General features: G+C 39.4%; 1 protein-coding gene across 8 annotated transcripts in view; it reads right to left on the bottom strand.

The window, feature by feature from the left end:
• Adck1 (aarF domain containing kinase 1) overlaps positions 1 to 23,454 on the bottom strand; it is a 121,499-nt gene that overhangs the window by 60,093 nt on the left and 37,952 nt on the right. For all 8 annotated transcript variants that reach the window (XM_070086822.1, XM_053776287.2, XM_053776292.2 and 5 more), the window contains 2 exons: positions 13,290 to 13,550; positions 2,304 to 2,501 (listed from right to left, as the gene is read on the bottom strand). In XM_070086822.1, coding sequence (XP_069942923.1) covers positions 2,304 to 2,501; positions 13,290 to 13,550 — 459 coding nt within the window. The remainder of the gene's footprint in view (positions 1 to 2,303; positions 2,502 to 13,289; positions 13,551 to 23,454) is intronic.

Here is a 23,454-nt window from a genome sequence, read left to right on the forward strand (position 1 = left end):
AAACTGATCCTTGTGGAATGCCACTAGTGACTAATCCCCATTCAGATTTGACCCCATTAATCGAAACTCTGCTTTTTATTGGTAAGCCATGCCTCTATTCATGCTAGAACTTTACCTCCTATACCATGAGCTGCCACTTTTCTTAAGAGTCTCTTGTGAGGTACTCTATTGAAGGCTTTACTAAAATCCAAATAAACAATATCATATTCTTCATCACTGTCTACTGCCTTAAATGTTCTATTGAAGAACGTCAGTAAATTTGTCAGGCAGGAACGACCTCTCGTGAACCCATGCTGAGATTCATTTATCAAGTTATGTTCTTCAAGGTGACTTCTAATAATGTCAGCTATAATTGATTCTAGTAACTTGCCCACTATAGATGTCAGGATTATTGAATGGTAATTTGAAGGAATGGACTTAACCCCTGATTTGAATATAGGAACCACATTAGCCAGCTTCCACAACTCTGGCACAACACCAGTAATTCTTGGGTATCTTTGGGTAGGGGTCGTTTTGATAAGGACCTGCTTTGTATCGGCCAGTAGGCCTTCTGCAGTGTTCCTCCATTCTTATGTTCAACCCAATTTTCAATGCTTCCCAAGCAATAAGCTTTGATAATTCTATTCACTCATGTGTAAGTCCCACTCAAATCAAATCGTGTGTGGGGAAGTGCCCTGTCTGGTGTGTGGGTAAGTACCATGGCTGGTGAGTGGGGAAGTGCCCTGGTTGGTGTCTGTGGGGAAGTACCCTGGCTGGTGTACATAAGAAAGCAGGAACACTGCAGAAGACCTGTTGGCCCATACTAGGCAGGTCCTTCAGAAACCATCCCACTAACAGAATCGTATTTGCCCAACCCAATTTTCAATGCTTCCCCAGCAATAAGCTTTGATAATTCTATTTACTCATGCGCAAGTCCCACTCAAATCAAATCGTGTGTGGGGAAGTACCCTGTCTGGTGTGTGGGGAAATACCCTGGCTGATGTGTAGGGAAGTGCCCTGGCTGGTGTGTGTGGGGAAGTACCCTGGCTAGTGTGTTCTTTCTTAAATTCTATCGTGTTTATCGCCTTCTTTACCAAAGGGCTGGCACTAGGAGCTTTCTTTTGGCCCATGGTGGCTTATTTAGCAGTTGCAAGCACTAAAAAGAATAGAATAATACAAAATGTATAATATGAACGCGTGGGATTCTCCTCACTGGCTGATAAATAATGGCACACTGGCTGTAAATGGTGTCAGGCTGCTTGGGCCGCGCAGACACGTTGGGGACAAATGACTATTACTGAATTCAGTGATGATCACTGAGCCAATATTTTGACAAAAAAACGTTACCTGTTCCAAACATTACGAAATCCGATGACTACATAATCCGGGGGTCCACTGTACGTATATATATATTTTTAACACATCAGCCATTTCCCACTAAGGCAGGGGTGACCCAAAAGAAAGAAAAATCCAAAAAGAAAGAAAAAACTTTCATTATCATTCAACACTTTCACCATCACTCATACATAATCACTGTCTTTGCAGAGGTGCCCAGATACAACAGTTTAGATAGCCACTCTAAGCTGCCAATATCCCAAACCCCTTTCAAAGTGCAGGCACTGTACTTCCTATTTCCAGGACTCAAGTCCAGCTAACTGGTTTCCCTAAATCCCTTCACAAAATATTACCCTGCTCACACTCCAACAGCTCGTTAAGTCCCAAAAACCATTTGTCTCCATTCACTCCTATCTAACACGCTCATGCACACTTGCTGGAAGTCCAAGCCCCTCTCCCACAAAACCTCCTTTACCCCCTCCCTCTAACCTTTTCGAGGATGACCCCTACCTCTACCTTCCTTCCCCTACAGATTTATACATTTTCCAAATCATTCTACTTTGCTCCATTCTCTCTAAATGACCAAACAACCTCAACAACCCCTCTTCAGCCCTCTGACTAATACTTTTAGTAACTCCACACCTCCTAATTTCCACACTACGAATTTCTCTGCATAATATTTACACCACACATTGCCCTTAGACAGGATATCTTCACTACTTCCAGGTGCCTCCTTGCTGCAGCATTTATATAGGTAGATTAGAATGATGAAAGTCAAGTGACTTTACAGAAAGAGTTTTATATACCCTACACAACAGCCAAGACTGAAGCATCTGTCAGTGTGAATGCAACTGTTATTCAATATCATTTAACAAAAAAAAAAAAAAAAATTCAAAATGGTTTTGCTTCCTGAATGAGCTCAAGGAGAGAATTTTAACTTTACTACATGAATGAGGCCATACGAGCACTGCAGATTGTATAATACCAACCTCTGTTGATGATCTTTCCATTTTGTCAATACCCTTTGCAATGGAATTCCAGGAGCGTCCAGTGACCATGCATGCAAACAACCCATACAGTTCCCCAACACCCAATTCTGTTCCATACTGTCGAATTTCATTGAGATTTGCATTGAGGATGCTTAGCCAGAATTTGCTGTATGTGACCCGGAAGTCACTCGTCAGGTTCTGAAACAAATGGGGCAAAATGTTTATAAAATTTTTTTTTTTTTAAAACTCATGTTAAATATCAATTAAATTACCACTGGGTAATACAACAATTCCCTTTCACAACAAAACTTATATGCTTCATCACTTTTTAAATGGCACAACAACCTTCATAAAAGTGTTATTTTTTTAGTTAAGAAGTTTATGGAATATTTTCATGTATTATATTATCAAGATTCTTATTTAACCCTTTGAGGGTTTCAGCCATTCTAGTACGGCTTACGACCCAGGGTTTTTGACGTACTAGTACGCCTAAATTCTAGCACCCTCAAATCTAGTGGGAGAAAGCTGGTAGGCCTACATATGAAAGAATGGGTCTATGTGGTCAGTGTGCACAGTATAAAAAAAATCCTGCAGCACACAGTGCATAATGAGAAAAAAAAACTTTGACCGTTTTTTGGGAATAAAACAGCAACTTTGCACTGTATTTTTGTATGGTATTTATTGGTGTATTCTAGTTTTCTTGGTCTCATTTTATAGAATGGAAGACATATTACAGAAATTGAGATGATTTTGACTGGTTTTACAATGAAAAGTACCTTGAAATTGAGCTCAAAGTAGCAGAAATGTTCGATTTTTACCAAAGTTCAAAAGTAAACAAATCACCAAGCGTCCAATACACGTCAACTGGCGAGTCTAATATTCTTTCGCAAGTGTGCCAATATTATTTATACCATTTTTTACACTAATGCAGTAGTCTGCATAACAGTAAATCTTCTATTTTTTGTGAAAATAAAAATTCAAAGTGGAAAGCAAAAGAATATAAGAGGGGCCTTGAGACGTGACTAATGAACAGAGGAAATGTCATTTTAGTGCCAGGAATGTCTTTCTTGTTTATTCTGGACCCTATTCGGAAATTGGCATCTTTTGAAATTTGTGTGAAATTGGCAAAATTGCTAAATTCTGACCACTGTACTGGATAGTTGAAATTGATAAATGGGTGGTTACTTGCACTCATTCGATAGAAAAAATGGAGTTCTAGCGAAATATTCATGTTTTTTTTCGACTAGTACAGTGGAATTGGCCGAAAATGGGGCTCAAAGTGGGCAAAATCACCGATGCGTAAACATCGCCGAGACCGCTAACTTCGCGAGAGCATAATTCCGTAAGTTTTCCATCAAATTTCAAACTTTTGGTGTCATTATGATCGGGAAAAGATTCTCTATCTTTTCATAAGAGAAAATTATTATTTTTTTTTTTAAATTTGGCTGACCCTGAGAACGAGTCTCGGAGAGGGCTCGTCGGCCCTCAAAGGGTTAAAATAAACACTGACCCTTCATGTAAATTCATTGTAAAGGCAAATTAATAAATATACAGCGTTTCTGTCTCCATGTGGGTTATTATTGAGCAGTGACAAGTGTTCATTACACTTTAGTTATTCATACAGTATAACATTAACCATCCTGTTGTATACCAGGAAAATTGTAAAAATATTAAACCAACTCCAAATGCTGTATAAATAAGGTTATTGTGTTCAGTAAATTTCTATTCTAAATCAACAAACATTCTTTGTCAAACTCTATTAATACAACTATTCAATATTAAATCATCAAATTGTACCATATTAAGAGTTAACTGTATCTCTTAAAAAAATTTTAAAACTACCTGAAGCAATCCATTAGCTAGTAAGATAAGTTTAGTTTCATAATATTAAGTTTAGCATAATACTTTGTTAAAAAATCTAGTCATAGAATCACACTCAATCATATGATTACAAGCATTGATCCTGATTTTTTTTTTTTAACAAGTCGGCCATCTCCCACCAAGGCAGGGTGACCCAAAAAGGAAGAAAATCCCCAAAAAGAAAATACTTTCATCATCATTCAACACTTACACCTCACTCACACATAATCACTGTTTTTGCAGAGGTGCTCAGAATACAACAGTTTAGAAGTATATACGTATAAAGATACACAACTTATCTTGACAATTTTCTTCTTCTTATTCTTTTTAGTAATTATTACAGGAAAAGGGGTTACTAGCCCATTGTTCCCGGCATTTTAGTTGACTTTTACAACACGCATAACTTACGGAGGAAAGATTCTTATTCCACTTATTCCTTTTATTAAATGACTTACATGCATCCAACAGCAACTGTAATTATTATACAGCAGACCAAGCAAAGACATTACTCAGAGTCAACAATAACATAACTATCTTTAATTACAATAACAGATCTTTAAGCAAACATTACGATGACCTCACGGCATTACTCAATTCCCTTCATTCCAGTATGTCAGTCATCATACTCACAGAAACCTGGCTAAAGCCTGGCACTACAGATGTCTATGCCATTCCTGGTTACACAGCCATACACAACTGTAGGACAGACCAGTAAGGAGGTGGAACAGCTATATACTACTCAGAGGTTGGTAGGTAAGACACATAGGCAACAGTTAGGCAACTTTATTCCGAAACGTTTCGCCTACACAGTAGGCTTCTTCAGTCGAATACAGAAAGTAGGCAGGAACAGTAGAGAAGACGATGTAATCAGTCCATCACCCTTAAAGTCGTAGAATTTGAGGTTGTCAGTCCCTCGGCCTGGAGAAGTTCAGTTCCATAGTCAGGAACTATCTGAAGATCAAGCGACAGTGCGGAGACTTAAATACTGTCGGAAGGAGAGGTGCAGAGTAGTAGTAGTAGTGAGAATGTAACCACTGAAAGGTCAGGTCCCTCTCAGATCCAACAATTCTCACTTGAAAAGTTTGTCCAAGGTGTTTTCTGTATCAAGATGCTATGTGTTGCAGTGTCTGACAAGATGAACATCAAAATGGTATACAATACCGACAGGTTGGTAGGTAAGACACATAGGCAACAGTTAGGCAACTTTATTCCGAAACGTTTCGCCTACACAGTAGGCTTCTTCAGTCGAATACAGAAAGTAGGCAGGAACAGTAGAGAAGACGATGTAATCAGTCCATCACCCTTAAAGTCGTAGAATTTGAGGTTGTCAGTCCCTCGGCCTGGAGAAGTTCAGTTCCATAGTCAGGAACTATCTGAAGATCAAGCGACAGTGCGGAGACTTAAATACTGTCGGAAGGAGAGGTGCAGAGTAGTAGTAGTAGTGAGAATGTAACCACTGAAAGGTCAGGTCCCTCTCAGATCCAACAATTCTCACTTGAAAAGTTTGTCCAAGGTGTTTTCTGTATCAAGATGCTATGTGTTGCAGTGTCTGACAAGATGAACATCAAAATGGTATACAATACCGACAGGTTGGTAGGTAAGACACATAGGCAACAGTTAGGCAACTTTATTCCGAAACGTTTCGCCTACACAGTAGGCTTCTTCAGTCGAATACAGAAAGTAGGCAGGAACAGTAGAGAAGACGATGTAATCAGTCCATCACCCTTAAAGTCGTAGAATTTGAGGTTGTCAGTCCCTCGGCCTGGAGAAGTTCAGTTCCATAGTCAGGAACTATCTGAAGATCAAGCGACAGTGCGGAGACTTAAATACTGTCGGAAGGAGAGGTGCAGAGTAGTAGTAGTAGTGAGAATGTAACCACTGAAAGGTCAGGTCCCTCTCAGATCCAACAATTCTCACTTGAAAAGTTTGTCCAAGGTGTTTTCTGTATCAAGATGCTATGTGTTGCAGTGTCTGACAAGATGAACATCAAAATGGTATACAATACCGACAGGTTGGTAGGTAAGACACATAGGCAACAGTTAGGCAACTTTATTCCGAAACGTTTCGCCTACACAGTAGGCTTCTTCAGTCGAATACAGAAAGTAGGCAGGAACAGTAGAGAAGACGATGTAATCAGTCCATCACCCTTAAAGTCGTAGAATTTGAGGTTGTCAGTCCCTCGGCCTGGAGAAGTTCAGTTCCATAGTCAGGAACTATCTGAAGATCAAGCGACAGTGCGGAGACTTAAATACTGTCGGAAGGAGAGGTGCAGAGTAGTAGTAGTAGTGAGAATGTAACCACTGAAAGGTCAGGTCCCTCTCAGATCCAACAATTCTCACTTGAAAAGTTTGTCCAAGGTGTTTTCTGTATCAAGATGCTATGTGTTGCAGTGTCTGACAAGATGAACATCAAAATGGTATACAATACCGACAGGTTGGTAGGTAAGACACATAGGCAACAGTTAGGCAACTTTATTCCGAAACGTTTCGCCTACACAGTAGGCTTCTTCAGTCGAATACAGAAAGTAGGCAGGAACAGTAGAGAAGACGATGTAATCAGTCCATCACCCTTAAAGTCGTAGAATTTGAGGTTGTCAGTCCCTCGGCCTGGAGAAGTTCAGTTCCATAGTCAGGAACTATCTGAAGATCAAGCGACAGTGCGGAGACTTAAATACTGTCGGAAGGAGAGGTGCAGAGTAGTAGTAGTAGTGAGAATGTAACCACTGAAAGGTCAGGTCCCTCTCAGATCCAACAATTCTCACTTGAAAAGTTTGTCCAAGGTGTTTTCTGTATCAAGATGCTATGTGTTGCAGTGTCTGACAAGATGAACATCAAAATGGTATACAATACCGACAGGTTGGTAGGTAAGACACATAGGCAACAGTTAGGCAACTTTATTCCGAAACGTTTCGCCTACACAGTAGGCTTCTTCAGTCGAATACAGAAAGTAGGCAGGAACAGTAGAGAAGACGATGTAATCAGTCCATCACCCTTAAAGTCGTAGAATTTGAGGTTGTCAGTCCCTCGGCCTGGAGAAGTTCAGTTCCATAGTCAGGAACTATCTGAAGATCAAGCGACAGTGCGGAGACTTAAATACTGTCGTGAGAGAGTAGTAGTAGTAGTGAGAATGTAACTACTGAAAGGTCAGGTCCCTCTACTGAAGAAGCCTACTGTGTAGGCGAAACGTTTCGGAATAAAGTTGCCTAACTGTTGCCTATGTGTCTTACCTACCAACCTGTCGGTATTGTATACCATTTTGATGTTCATCTTGTCAGACACTGCAACACATAGCATCTTGATACAGAAAACACCTTGGACAAACTTTTCAAGTGAGAATTGTTGGATCTGAGAGGGACCTGACCTTTCAGTGGTTACATTCTCACTACTACTACTACTCTGCACCTCTCCTTCCGACAGTATTTAAGTCTCCGCACTGTCGCTTGATCTTCAGATAGTTCCTGACTATGGAACTGAACTTCTCCAGGCCGAGGGACTGACAACCTCAAATTCTACGACTTTAAGGGTGATGGACTGATTACATCGTCTTCTCTACTGTTCCTGCCTACTTTCTGTATTCGACTGAAGAAGCCTACTGTGTAGGCGAAACGTTTCGGAATAAAGTTGCCTAACTGTTGCCTATGTGTCTTACCTACCAACCTGTCGGTATTGTATACCATTTTGATGTTCATCTTGTCAGACACTGCAACACATAGCATCTTGATACAGAAAACACCTTGGACAAACTTTTCAAGTGAGAATTGTTGGATCTGAGAGGGACCTGACCTTTCAGTGGTTACATTCTCACTACTACTACTACTCTGCACCTCTCCTTCCGACAGTATTTAAGTCTCCGCACTGTCGCTTGATCTTCAGATAGTTCCTGACTATGGAACTGAACTTCTCCAGGCCGAGGGACTGACAACCTCAAATTCTACGACTTTAAGGGTGATGGACTGATTACATCGTCTTCTCTACTGTTCCTGCCTACTTTCTGTATTCGACTGAAGAAGCCTACTGTGTAGGCGAAACGTTTCGGAATAAAGTTGCCTAACTGTTGCCTATGTGTCTTACCTACCAACCTGTCGGTATTGTATACCATTTTGATGTTCATCTTGTCAGACACTGCAACACATAGCATCTTGATACAGAAAACACCTTGGACAAACTTTTCAAGTGAGAATTGTTGGATCTGAGAGGGACCTGACCTTTCAGTGGTTACATTCTCACTACTACTACTACTCTGCACCTCTCCTTCCGACAGTATTTAAGTCTCCGCACTGTCGCTTGATCTTCAGATAGTTCCTGACTATGGAACTGAACTTCTCCAGGCCGAGGGACTGACAACCTCAAATTCTACGACTTTAAGGGTGATGGACTGATTACATCGTCTTCTCTACTGTTCCTGCCTACTTTCTGTATTCGACTGAAGAAGCCTACTGTGTAGGCGAAACGTTTCGGAATAAAGTTGCCTAACTGTTGCCTATGTGTCTTACCTACCAACCTGTCGGTATTGTATACCATTTTGATGTTCATCTTGTCAGACACTGCAACACATAGCATCTTGATACAGAAAACACCTTGGACAAACTTTTCAAGTGAGAATTGTTGGATCTGAGAGGGACCTGACCTTTCAGTGGTTACATTCTCACTACTACTACTACTCTGCACCTCTCCTTCCGACAGTATTTAAGTCTCCGCACTGTCGCTTGATCTTCAGATAGTTCCTGACTATGGAACTGAACTTCTCCAGGCCGAGGGACTGACAACCTCAAATTCTACGACTTTAAGGGTGATGGACTGATTACATCGTCTTCTCTACTGTTCCTGCCTACTTTCTGTATTCGACTGAAGAAGCCTACTGTGTAGGCGAAACGTTTCGGAATAAAGTTGCCTAACTGTTGCCTATGTGTCTTACCTACCAACCTGTCGGTATTGTATACCATTTTGATGTTCATCTTGTCAGACACTGCAACACATAGCATCTTGATACAGAAAACACCTTGGACAAACTTTTCAAGTGAGAATTGTTGGATCTGAGAGGGACCTGACCTTTCAGTGGTTACATTCTCACTACTACTACTACTACTCTGCACCTCTCCTTCCGACAGTATTTAAGTCTCCGCACTGTCGCTTGATCTTCAGATAGTTCCTGACTATGGAACTGAACTTCTCCAGGCCGAGGGACTGACAACCTCAAATTCTACGACTTTAAGGGTGATGGACTGATTACATCGTCTTCTCTACTGTTCCTGCCTACTTTCTGTATTCGACTGAAGAAGCCTACTGTGTAGGCGAAACGTTTCGGAATAAAGTTGCCTAACTGTTGCCTATGTGTCTTACCTAACCCCTACTCCCACCAACTGAAACAGCAAACAGACTCAATGTTTTCGTCTCCACCACAGGAAAGAATCTAGCGAGCAAAATCCCAAGTTCAAACACCCGTCCATCAGACTACCTCACAGGCACCTACCTGAATACACTATTCCTAGCTCCAACCAACCCAACAGAAGTCTCGCTCATCATCAACACCCTTAAAAAATAAGGTAGGAGATATAAATAACTTACCACCTTTTATGTACAAAAAAAGGTTCTGAAGTACTTTCACTAATTATTGCAACACTCTTTAACAAATCCATCAAATCCTCTACCTTCCCATCAATTCTCAAGATAGTGAGAGTCACCCCGATCCACAAAGGAGGAGATCAAACAGGCTTGAATAACTATAGACCAATATCTAACTTACCTATGCTCTCTAAAATCTTTGAAAAATTAATTCACAGGCAGATCTATTCCTACCTCGTCTCACACAACATACTCAATCCCTGTCAGTTGGGATTCAGGACTAATAAAAGCACAAATGATGCTATTATACACATGCTTGAACTAATATATACTGCTCTCGAGAAGAAAGAAGTCCCTCTGGGTATCTTCATTGATTTATGTAAAACTTTTGATACAGTCGACCACGATTTGCTGCACATTAAATTAACACACTATGGTATAAGAGGGCACTCCCTCAACTACCTAAAGTCATACCTTAGTAACAGAAGCCAATATGTGTACACAAATGGAGCTAACTCTTCCACTCAACCAATTACAGTCGGGGTCCTTGGCCCACTCCTCTTTCTCATTTACATCAATGACCTACCAAATGCATCACAACCACTCAAACCCATATTTGCAGATGACACTACATACGTCTTCTCTCATCCAAACCCAGTCATACTGGCCAACACTGTTAATGCTGAATTGCAGAAAATAACTACCTGGATGATGACAAATAAGTTTACTCTCAATACTGACAAAACCTATTTCATTCAGTTTGGAAACAGAGCCACAAATGTTCCACTTAACATAGCGCTAAATGGATCACCCATCACAAGACTCAGAGGGAAAATTCCTAGGAATCCACCCTGACAGTAGCCTCAAATTCCAGACACATATACAACAGATTTCCAAGAAAATCTCTAAGAGAGTAGGCATACTATCAAAGATACGGTACTATGTTCCACAATCAGCTCTCCTTGCACTCATCTGCCCTTATCTCACCTATGGAATGTGTGCATGGGGATCAACAACATTAAATCACCTAAGACCATTAATAACCCAGCAAAAGGCTGCAGTCAGAATGATAACAAATTCCCACTCCAGACAGCATACTCAACCAATATTTAAGTCTAAAACTACTCGCCGTAAAGAACATGCATACTTATTCTTATGCCTACACTTAAACATAAACCCTCCACTCAAACTTCTCCTCACCAACCTTAACAGGACACACGACCATAACACAAGACAGATCACTTTTCGATATACCCCGTGTCCATATCACACTGTGTAAGAACTCTATGCACATAAAGGGCCCCAAAACTTGGAATACATTACCAGAAAATACTAAAGTAACGAGGTCTGAACATCAATTTAACATTCTTCTCAAAAACCACCTACTCACCCTAAACTAAATACTCAATACTTAACTTTACCAAAAAATCACCCAATTGCCTAAATCTAAACACTTCAAAATTAGATACCCAAAGTTCATACATTACTTAATACTACACTGTAGGATAAATACCTGCCCAAAACAATGCTGCCTTACACCAAATTGTAGCATTCTCACACTGTAAACTACTTTCAACAATGCTCACTGTGATATTCCCATAATATAATTTAAATATTTACTATTGATTTTAGGTAGTAGGTTGGTAGACAGCAACTGCCCAGGGAGGTACTACCATTCTGCCAAGTGAGTGTAAAACAAAAGCCTGTAATTGTTTTACATGATGGTAGGATTGCTGGTGTCCGTTTTTCTGTCTCATAAATATGCAAGATTTCAGGTACGTCTTGCTACTTCTACTTACACTTAGGTCACACTAAACATACATGTACGAGCATATATATACACACCCCTCTGGGTTTTCTTCTATTTTCTTTCTATTTCTTGTTCTTGTTTATTTCCTCTTATCTCCATGGGGAAGTGGAACAGAATTCTTCCTCCGTAAGCCATCCGTGTTGTAAGAGGTGACTAAAATGCCGGGAGCAAGGGGCTAGTAACCCCTTCTCCTGTATAAATTACTAAATTTAAAAAGAGAAACTTTCGCTTTTCTTTTTGGGCCACCCTGCCTTGGTGGGATACGGCCAGTTTGTTGGAAAAAAAAAATTTACTATTGATATACACAACCTACAAAATACTTTCAACTTGTTCCAATGTAATATCCCCAGATTGTAATTTGAGTAAACTTACTGTCAGCTATAAATAAAAACAGATGCACAACTTAAAAAAAGACTATGATCAATTTTATTATTATTATCATTATCACACTGGCCGATTCCCACCAAGGCAGGGTGGCCCGAAAAAGAAAAACTTTCACCATCATTCACTCCATCACTGTCTTGCCAGAAGGGTGCTTTACACTACAGTTTTTAAACTGCAACATTAACACCCCTCCTTCAGAGTGCAGGCACTGTACTTCCCATCTCCAGGACTCAAGTCCGGCCTGCCAGTTTCCCTGAACCCCTTCATAAATGTTACTTTGCTCACACTCCAACAGCACGTCAAGTATTAAAAACCATTTGTCTCCATTCACTCCTATCAAACACGCTCACGCATGCCTGCTGGAAGTCCAAGCCCCTCGCACACAAAACCTCCTTTACCCCCTCTCTCCAACCTTTCCTAGGCCGACCCCTACCCCGCCTTCCTTCCACTACAGACTGATACACTCTTGAAGTCATTCTGTTTCGCTCCATTCTCTCTACATGTCCGAACCACCTCAACAACCCTTCCTCAGTCCTCTGGACAACAGTTTTGGTAATCCCGCACCTCCTCCTAACTTCCAAACTACGAATTCTCTGCATTATATTCACACCACACATTGCCCTCAGACATGACATCTCCACTGCCTCCAGCCTTCTCCTCGCTGCAACATTCATCACCCATGCCTCACACCCATATAAGAGCGTTGGTAAAACTATACTCTCATACATTCCCCTCTTTGCCTCCAAGGACAAAGTTCTTTGTCTCCACAGACTCTTAAGTGCACCACTCACTCTTTTCCCCTCATCAATTCTATGATTCACCTCATCTTTCATAGACCCATCCGCTGACACGTCCACTCCCAAATATCTGAATACATTCACCTCCTCCATACTCTCTCCCTCCAATCTGATATTCAATCTTTCATCACCTAATCTTTTTGTTATCCTCATAACCTTACTCTTTCCTGTATTCACCTTTAATTTTCTTCTTTTGCACACCCTACCAAATTCATCCACCAATCTCTGCAACTAGTTTAAAGTAGTCTGTAAGCCATTAAATTTAGTCTGCCCATAATGCTGTGGCATGATAGTGGCTCTCTTTGTACTGCAACTCATTATTGTAATTACACAATCTCAATGTAAACTTGCAAGGAAATAAAAGTTTGTATTTGTATTTGTATAGTTGTGGAGTTCAATCATCGATTATCCTACACAGCTTCAAGATACAATATTGTATGCTACACTAGTGTCACTGTAAGGTGTTTAAAAACTAAAGGTGAAATTTAAAGACTTGTTGTATATGTGATGCTTCAGATATTATAGCCTGTTTCCCTGCCAAGATAACATCCCTGATATTACTTGATAAACTCACTGTATAGAGGCCGTGATCCAGAAGAATAATCTGGGCTTCATTGTTAACTTTCTTAACAAGTACATTGCCTGGGTGTGGGTCACAATGAACATAACCATTAACAAATATCATTTCCGAATACAATTTACCAATCTTTTCAGAAACCTCGTTCGTATTTATGCCTTGAGTAATCATATAGTTGCGGTCATTGACTTGACCTCCTTCACAAAACTCCATCACCAGAACTCTGTCAGTTGTGAGGCTCCAGTCAATGGCAGGGATCTGTAAAGAAAGATGCAAATATTATTAGAAACAAATGCTTAGGTTACTGACCTTCTTCACAGTATCTATCAACTGAAGAAAGTCGGGTAGAAGGGAAAAGGTTTTCCCACAGCAGCAGTCCATTTCTCTTCTTAAACTTGCTTCAGAATCTGATTATGTCCTTTGAACTGGATATTTTGACTATGACTTTTTTTTTACCTATTTAACCCCTTGACTGTCGCAACCCCCAATCCTGAAGTGTCTCCTAGTGTCACAAAATTTAACCCTTTCAGGGTCCAAGGCCCAAATCTGGAGTCACGCACCAGTGTCCAAGAATTTTCAAAAAAAATTTTTATTTTTTCTTATGAAATCGTAGAGAATCTTTTTGTGAAGGTAATAAAACAAAAAGTACGAAATTTGGTGGAAAATTGACGAAATTATGCTCTCGCGAATTTTGATGTGTCAGCGATATTTACGAATTGGCGATTTTGCTGACTTTGACTCCCATTTTAGGCCAATTACATTATTCCAATCAACCAAATTCTTAGCTATTTCACTAGTATTACTTCTATTCTATCGATTGAGCACAAGAAATCGCCAAGTCAACTGTTTCAACTACAAAATAAAGTGATCGGAAATTGTTAATTTGGCCAATTTAACACAAAGTTCAAAATATTCCAATTTCAAAATAGGGTCCAGAATAAACAATGTAGGCATTCCTGGCACTAAACTAACATTTCCCCTGTTCATTAGTTATGTTTTGAGGCTTTACAAATAAATTCCATTTTGATTTTTTATTCACATAATGAATTTTTATTCACACCAAAAAATAGAAGATTTACTGTTATGCAATACTGTAATAATTGTATAAATATCATCACCATATTTGTGAATGTATATTAGACCCACCAGCTGACGTGTATTAGACGTGTGAGGTCGTTTGTTTACTCTTGAATATCGGCAAAAATTTAACATTTCCGCTACTTTGAGCTCAGTTTCAAGCCATTTCCAGTACTAAAACCAATCAAAATCATCTCTGTTTCTGTAATATGTCTTCCATTCTATCAAATGAGACCAAGAAATCGCAAATACAACTATAAAAAACATACGAAAAAACACTGCAAAGTTGCCGTTTTAATCGAAAAATCATGATTTCAGTTTTTTTTCTCTCATTGTACACAGCGTGCTGCAGGATCTGTTTTATGTGGTGCACACATACCACATAGATGTATTCTCTCATATCTAGGCCCAAATGTACCACTCACAGATTATCAGAGTGAGCTGAGCTCATGGCGTAGATCTACGGTTTGGACACTCACCGTAAAGCCGTAGATCTACGGGACGGACCCTGAAAGGGTTAAAAAAAAAAAAAAAAAAAAAAAATTCTTATGAAACAATAGAGAATCTTTTCCCGATTGTAATGACAAAAAAAAAAAAAAAACGAAATTTGATGGAAAACTGACGGAATTACGCTCTCCTGAAGTTAGCGACCTCGGCGATATTTACAAATCGGCGATTTCGCCCACTATGAGCCCTATTTTCAGCTAATTCCATTGTTCCAGTCGACCAAACTCATAGCTATTTCTTTAGAACTCCATTTTTTCTATCGATTGAGTACAAGAAACTGCCCATTTACCGATTTCAACTACCCAATAACGTGGTCAGAAATTTGCAATTTGGCCAATTTCATGAAAATTAAAAAATATGACAATTTCAAAATAAGGTCCAGAATGAACAATGCAGACATTCCTGGCTCTAAAATAACATTTTCTTTGTTCATCAGTCACGTCTCCAGGCCCCTCTGATATTACTCTTGCTTTCTATTTTGAATTTTTATTCAAACAAAAAATAGAAGATCTACTGTTATGCAGACTACTGCAATACTGTAATAATTGTACAGATAATGTCAACCCATTCATGACTGCATATTAGAATGGCTAGTTAGACATTTATTGGACAATGACATCATTTGTTTGCTTTTGAACATCAGCATAAATCAAACATTTCCCCTACTTTGAGCTCCATTTCCAGGTTCTTTTTATAGTAAAACCAATCAAAATCACCTCTATTTCTATAATATGTTTTCCATTCTATCAAATGAGACCAAGAAAATGAGAATACAACCATAAATACTACATGAAAATAGACCACAAAGTCGGCATTTTAATTAAAAAACTGTCGGAGTTTTTTTTTTCTAATTATGCACTGCGTGCTGCAGGATTTTTTTTATTTGGTGTACACTGACCACACAGACCCATTCTCTCACATGTGGGCCTACCAGCTTTCCCCTGCTTGATTTGAAGCCGCTAGAATTTATGAGTATACAGTGGGCCCCCGCCTTACAATATTAATCCGTTCCTGAGAGCTCATCGTAAGCCGAAATTATCGTTAGCCAAATTAATTTTCCCCATAAGAAATAATGGAAATCAAATTTATCCGTTCCTAACACCCCAAAGTATGAAAAAAATTTTTTTACCACATGAAATATTAATTTTAATACACACAAACTAAAGAAGACATGCACAATTACTACTCTACTAAGAATAGAATACATGACACTTACCTTTATTGAAGATCTGGTGATGATTGATGGGATGGGAGGAGGGGAGAGTGTGGAAGTTGTTGTTTAGAAGGGGAATCCCCTTCCATTAGAACTTGAGGTAGCAAGTCCTTTTCCAGGGTTACTTCCCTTCTTTTAATGCCACTAGGACCAGCTTGAGAGTCACTGGACCTCTGTCACACAACAAATCTGTCCCTAGAGCTCTGTATCTCCCGTTCCTTTAAGACTTTCCTAAAATGGGCCATAACATTGTCATTGTACAGGTTGCCAACACGGCTTGCAGTAGCTGTGTCAGGGTGATTTTCATCCGTAAAGGTTTGCAGGCATTTTGCACACATTTCCTTAATCTCTTTTTTCAATTCCATACTAATTCTCACCCTTTTTACCACATGGATGGCACTAGATGCTTTCTTGGGGTCCATGGTGACTTATTTTGCACTTACAAGCACAAAAACACTGGGATAATGTGAAATGTACCGAATGTATGCGTAGATGCGACTGCACTGGCTGGCTTGTAAACACTGGTGCTGAGGCCACACGTGGGACATGTCCTGGACGAATCACATAAGGTGAGTTTTTTATCGTGAGGCGAGGCAAAATTTTTGCGTTCAAATGCTTCATATGGCGGATTTAACGTAATGCGATGAGTTCGTAAGGTGGGGGTCCACTGTATATACGTCAAACACGGTACCTCATAAGACGTATATATACGACTGAAACAGTCAAAGGGTTAACAGTTATAGCTAGCTGAACAGCATTTAGTCTTTTCTAGTATTGTACCTTTTTTCCTACCTGTTTTAAACCTTTGCAGTCTCCCATGTAGATCTACATTATAGATACCACTGCTTTTGTAGATTTACATCTTAATCACAGTGCCCTCAAATATGCTGTGAGTGATAAATTTTGGCTTAGCTTTGAGAGAATGTGTCTGTGAGGTGGGTGCGCACCATATAAAAAAAATCCTACCCCATGCAATGAATGATGGGGAACAGCTAACCTCTGACATTGTGCTTGGTTTAAAATATCAATTTACAGGTGTTTTCTAGGGTGGTTTTCAAGGTTTTTATTTGCTGTTTCTTGGTATCAATTGATAAAATGGAAAACTTGCTAGTGAAATAGAGATGATTTTTGTTGTTTTCAGATCAGAAGTGGCTTGAAATTGGGCTCAAATTGGTGGAAATATTTAATTTTTGTTGATTTTCCCAAGAAAGGGTAGGGACCTCCCAACTACCCCTGATTTATGGGTTTTTACTAGGTTTGCATCAATTATTGGGATGGCATACACCATGACCAATCATTCTTGGATATACTATGTATTTTATTAGCCAAGAAAATTGGGTAAAACTTTGACTTTGTGTGTGTGTGATGATAGATTCTAAACAGAGGGCAAATGTTATGTAGGAAAGGCCTGGGAACATGATTAATGAACAGAGGTAAAGTTGTTTTAGTGGCCAGAATGCCTAAAGAGTTTATTTTGTACTCTGTTTTTAATTGGAGTTTGCTGAATGCTGAATTTTGTGTAAAATTTGAGAAATTAATACTTCCGTGCACTTCACAGAATAGTTTGATACTGACTGAGTAGTTTCTGGTGCTTAACTGATAGAACAAAAGGCATATTAGCAAAATAGTTAGGAACTGGATCAGAGTGAGCAATGGAATTGTCCTAAAACAGGCTTCAAACTGAGCAAAATTAGTGATGGGTAAATTGCACCTTGACCATCAACTTCACCCCTGCATAATTCCATAAGTTTTCCATCAAATTTCTCAATTTTGATGCTAATACCTTGAGAAAAAAAGATTCTCTGCTATTTTAGAAGATAAAAACATACAAATAACCTGCACATAAGAATATTATGACAACATTACGGTTCGGCTTAGATCATACTAACTAGTAACACAATAGTGCAAAGGGAAGGGAGCCAGTATACGTATATACAAGGGAAGGGGTGGGACCAGGAGTAATGGAATGAGTAGTAGTAGTAGTAGTAGTAGATATACTGGCTCCCTTCCCTATGCACTTCTGTGTTACTCGTTAATATGATTCAGGCCAGATTGAAATGTCAGTCATAATATTCCTTGTGTATATATATTTCTTTCAATGTACCAGCCGTATCCCACTGAGGTAGGGTTGGCCCAAAAGAAAAAAATTAGTAATATATACAGGAGAACAGGTTACTAGCCCCTTGCTCCCGGCACTTTAGTTGCCTCTTACGACACGCATGGCTTACGGAGGAAGAATTCTGCTCCACTTCCCCATGGAGATAAGAGGAAATAAACAAGAACAAGAACTAGTAAGAAAATAGAAGAAAACCCAGAGGGGTGTGTATAAATACGCTTGTACATGTATGTGTAGTGTGACCTAAGTGTAAGTAGAAGTAGCAAGATGTACCTGAAACCTTGCATGTTCATGAGACAGAAAAATGGACACCAGCAATCCTACCATCATGTAAAACAATTACAGGCTTTCGTTTTACACTCACTTGGCAGGACGGTAGCAATAATGGTAGGATTGCTGATGTCTTTTTTTTTTCTGTCTCATAAACATGCAAGATTTCAGGTACGTCTTGCTACTTCTAAACAAACCATACCACGGGTGGGATTTGAACCCGCCGTCAGAGAGTCTCAAAACTCCAGACCGTCGCATTAGCCACTGGACCAGCTAGCCACAATAAGATTCGTCCAACTAGGTATATATTTCTACACCATAGGAAGGTTAACATAGGCACCACTGTGACTACAAATGCAAGTTTTTACAGACAAATCTAACCTATGCTAACCTTCCTATGGTGTAGAAATATATACCTAGTTGGATGAATCTTATTGTGGCTAGCTGGTCTAGTGGCTAACACGACGGTCTTGAGTTTTGAGACTCTCTGACCGCGGGTTCAAATTCCGCCCGTGGTATGGTTTGTTTGCAATTGTGTCATTATGATTTCGTGAGTCTTGCTACTTCTACTTACACTTACACTACACATACATGTGCACGTTTATTTATACACACTCATCTGAGTTTTCTTTGATTTTATCTTAATAGTTCTTGGTCTTATTACTTTTCCTTTTATATCCATGGGGAAGTGGAATAAGAATCTTTCCTCCGTAAGCCATGTGTGTTGTAAAAGTCAACTAAAATGCTGGGAACAATGGGCTAGTAACCCCTTTTCCTGTAATAATTACTATAAAGAATAAGAAGAAGAAAATTGTCAAAGTGGGAAGTCTGAATGTGCTTGGATGTTGTGCAAATGATAAGAAAGAGATGATTGTGGATGTTATGAATGAGAAGAAGCTGGATGTCCTGGCTTTAAGTGAAACAAAAGCTGAAGGGGGTAGGAGAGTTTCAATGGAGAGGAATAAATGGGATTAGGTCAGGGGTTTCAAATAGAGTTAGAGCTAAAGAAGGAGTAGCAATAATGTTGAAGGATAAGTTATGGCAGGAAAAAAGGGACTATAAATGTATTAATTCAAGGATTATGTGGAGTAAAATAAAGGTTGGATGTGAAAAGTGGGTTATAGTAAGCGTGTATGCACCTGGAGAAGAAAGAAGTGTAGAGGAGAGAGAGAGATTTTGGGAAATGTTGAGTGAATGCGTGGGGAGCTTTGAATCAAGTGTGAGAGTAACGGTGGTTGGGGATTTCAATGCAAAAGTGGGTAAAAATGTTATGGAGGGAGTAGTAGGTAAATTTGGGGTGCCAGGGGTAAATGTAAATGGGGAGCCTTTAATTGAGCTATGTGTACAAAGAGATTTGGTAATAAGTAATACATATTTTATGAAAAAGAGGATAAATAAATATACAAGGTATGATGTAGCACGTAATGAAAGTAGTTTGTTAGATTATGTATTGTTGGATAAAAGGTTGATGGATAGGCTCCAGGATGTACACATTTATAGTGGGGCAACTGATATATCGGATCATTATTTAGTTGTAGCTACAGTTAGAGTAAGAGGTAGATGGGAAAAGAGGAAAATGGCAACAACAAGTAAGAGTGAGGTGAAAGTGTATAAACTAAGGGAGGAGGAAGTTCGGGTGAGATATAAGCAACTATTAGCAGAAAAGTGGACTAGTGCAAGTATGAGTAGTGGGGGGGGGGGGTTGAAGAGGGTTGGAATAGTATTAAAAATGCAGTATTAGAATGTGGGGCAGAAGTTTGTGGTTATAGGAGTGGGTGCAGGAGGAAAGAGGAGTGATTGGTGGAATGATGAAATAAAGGGTGTGATAAAAGAGAAAAAGTTAGCTTATGAGAGGTTTTTACAAAGCACAAGTGTTATAAGAAGAGTAGAGTATATGGAGAGTAAAAGAAAGGTGAAGAGAGTGGTGAGAGAGTGCAAAAGGAGAGCAGATGATAGAGTGGGAGAGGCACTGTCAAGAAATTTTAATGAAAATAAGAAAAAATTTTGGAGTGAGTTAAACAAGTTAAGAAAGCCTAGGGAAAGCATGGATTTGTCAGTTAAAAACAGATTAGGGGAGTTAGTAGATGGGGAGAGGGAGGTATTAGGTAGATGGCGAGAATATTTTGAGGAACTTTTAAATGTTGAGGAAGAAAGGGAGATGGTAATTTCATGCACTGGTCAGGGAGGTATACCATCTTTTAGGAGTGAAGAAGAGCAGAATGTAAGTGTGGGGGAGGTACGCGAGGCATTACGTAGAATGAAAGGGGGTAAAGCAGCTGGAACTGATGGGATCATGACAGAAATGTTAAAAGCAGGGGATGATATAGTGTTGGAGTGGTTGGTACTTTTGTTTAATAAATGTATGATATGAAAGAGGGGAAGGTACCTAGGGATTGGCAGAGAGCATGTATAGTCCCTTTATATAAAGGGAAAGGGGACAAAAGAGATTGTAAAAATTATAGAGGAATAAGTTCATTGAGTATACCAGGAAAAGTGCACGGTAGGGTTATAATTGAAAGAATTAAGAGGTAAGACAGAATGTAGGATTGCAGATGAGCAAGGAGGTTTCAGAGTGGGTAGGGGATGTGTAGATTAAGTGTTTACATTGAAGCATATATGTGAACAGTATTTAGATAAAGGTAGGGAAGTTTTTATTGCATTTATGGATTTAGAAAAGGCATATGATAGAGTGGATAGGGGAGCAATGTGGCAGATGTTGCAAGTAGGTGGTAAGTTACTAAGAGTTAAATGACCAAACCACCTCAACAACCCCTCTTCTGCCCTCTGACTAATACTTTTATTAACTCCACACCTTTTCCTAATTTCCACACTCTGAATTTTCTGCATAATATTTACACCACACATTGCCCTTAAACAGGACATCTCCACTGCCTCCAACCGTCTCCTCGCTGCTGCATTTACCACCCAAGCTTCACACCCATATAAGAGTGTTGGTACTACTATACTTTCATACATTCCCTTCTTTGCCTCCATAGATAACGTTTTTTGACTCCACATATACCTCAACGCACCACTCACCTTTTTTCCCTCATCAATTCTATGATTAACCTCATCCTTCATAAATCCATCCGCCGACACGTCAACTCCCAAGTATCTGAAAACAATCACTTCTTCCATACTCCTCCTCCCCAATTTGATATCCAATTTTTCTTTATCTAAATCATTTGATACCCTCATCACCTTACTCTTTTCTATGTTCACTTTCAACTTTCTACCTTTACACACATTCCCAAACTCATCCACTAACCTTTGCAATTTTTCTTTAGAATCTCCCATAAGCACAGTATAATCAGCAAAAAGTAACTGTCAATTCCCATTTTGAATTTGATTCCCCATAATTTAATCCCACCCCTCTCCCGAACACCCTAGCATTTACTTCCTTTACAACCCCATCTATAAATATATTAAACAACCATGGTGACATTACACATCCCTGTCTAAGACCTACTTTTACCAGGAAGTAGTCTCCCTCTCTTCTACACACCCTAACCTGAGCCTCACTATCCTCATAAAAACTCTTTACAGCATTTAATAACTTACCACCTACTCCATATACTTGCAACATCTGCCACATTGCTCCTCTATCCACTCTATCATATGTCTTTTCTAAATCCATAAATGCAATAAAAACTTCCCTACCTTTATCTAAATACTGTTCACATATATGCTTCAATGTAAACACTTGATCTACACATCCCCTACCCACTCTGAAACCTCCTTGCTCATCCGCAATCCTACATTCTGTCTTACCTCTAATTCTTTCAATTATAACCCTACCGTACACTTTTCCTGGTATACTCAGTAAACTTATTCCTCTATAATTTTTACAGTCTCTTTTGTCCCCTTTCCCTTTATATAAAGGGACAATACATGCTCTCCGCCAATCCCTAGGTACCTTCCCCTCTTTCATACATTTATTAAACAAAAGTACCAACCACTCCAACACTATCCCCCCCTGCTTTTAACATTTCTGTCATGATCCCATCAGTTCCAGCTGCTTTACCCCTTTTCACTCTACGTAATGCCTCACGTACCTCCCCCACACTTACATTCTGCTCTTCTTCACTCCTAAAAGATGGTATACGTCCCTGACCAGTGCATGAAATTACTGCCTCTCTTTCTTCCTTAACATTTAAAAGTTCCTCAAAATATTCTCACCATCTACCTAATACCTCCCTCTCCCCATCTACTAACTCCCCTACTCTGTTTTTAACTGACAAATCCATACTTTCCCTAGGCTTTCTTAACTTGTTTAACTCACTCCAAAATTTTTTCTTATTTTCATTAAAATTTCTTGACAGTGCCTCTCCCACTCTATCATCTGCTCTCCTTTTGCACTCTCTCACCACTCTCTTCACCTTTCTTTTACTCTCCATATACTCTGCTCTTCTTATAACACTTGTGCTTTGTAAAAACCTCTCATAAGCTACCTTTTTCTCTTTTATCACACCCTTTACTTCATCATTCCACCAATCACTCCTCTTTCCTCCTGCCCCCACCCTCCTATAACCACAAACTTCTGCCCCACATTCTAATACTGCATTTTTAAAACTATTCCAACCCTCTTCAACCCCCCCACTACTCATCTTTGCACTAGCCCACCTTTCTGCCAATAGTTGCTTATATCTCACCCGAGATATATATATATGTGATATATATATATGTGATATATATATATATGTGTGCATGTGTGTGTGTGTGTGTGTGTGTCACACACTGTTAAAGAGTTAACGGACATCCCTTCCCCACTATTATTCCATTAATTTGAGAGTTTATGATATTATAAAATTAGTCTGTGTTTCTCTGATTCTTCAGTGCTTTTTGTTTGGCTTACGTTCAGTGAAAGTAAGAAATACTTACATAATGAATGATAGCCCCTACACTTGACATTTAACCCTTTGAGGGTCGACAGGCCCTCTCCGAAACTCGTTCTCAGAGTCGGGCAAATTTCAAAAAAA

The sequence above is a fragment of the Cherax quadricarinatus genome, chromosome 19 (assembly GCF_038502225.1).
Source record: "Cherax quadricarinatus isolate ZL_2023a chromosome 19, ASM3850222v1, whole genome shotgun sequence".
NCBI lineage: Eukaryota > Metazoa > Arthropoda > Malacostraca > Decapoda > Parastacidae > Cherax > Cherax quadricarinatus.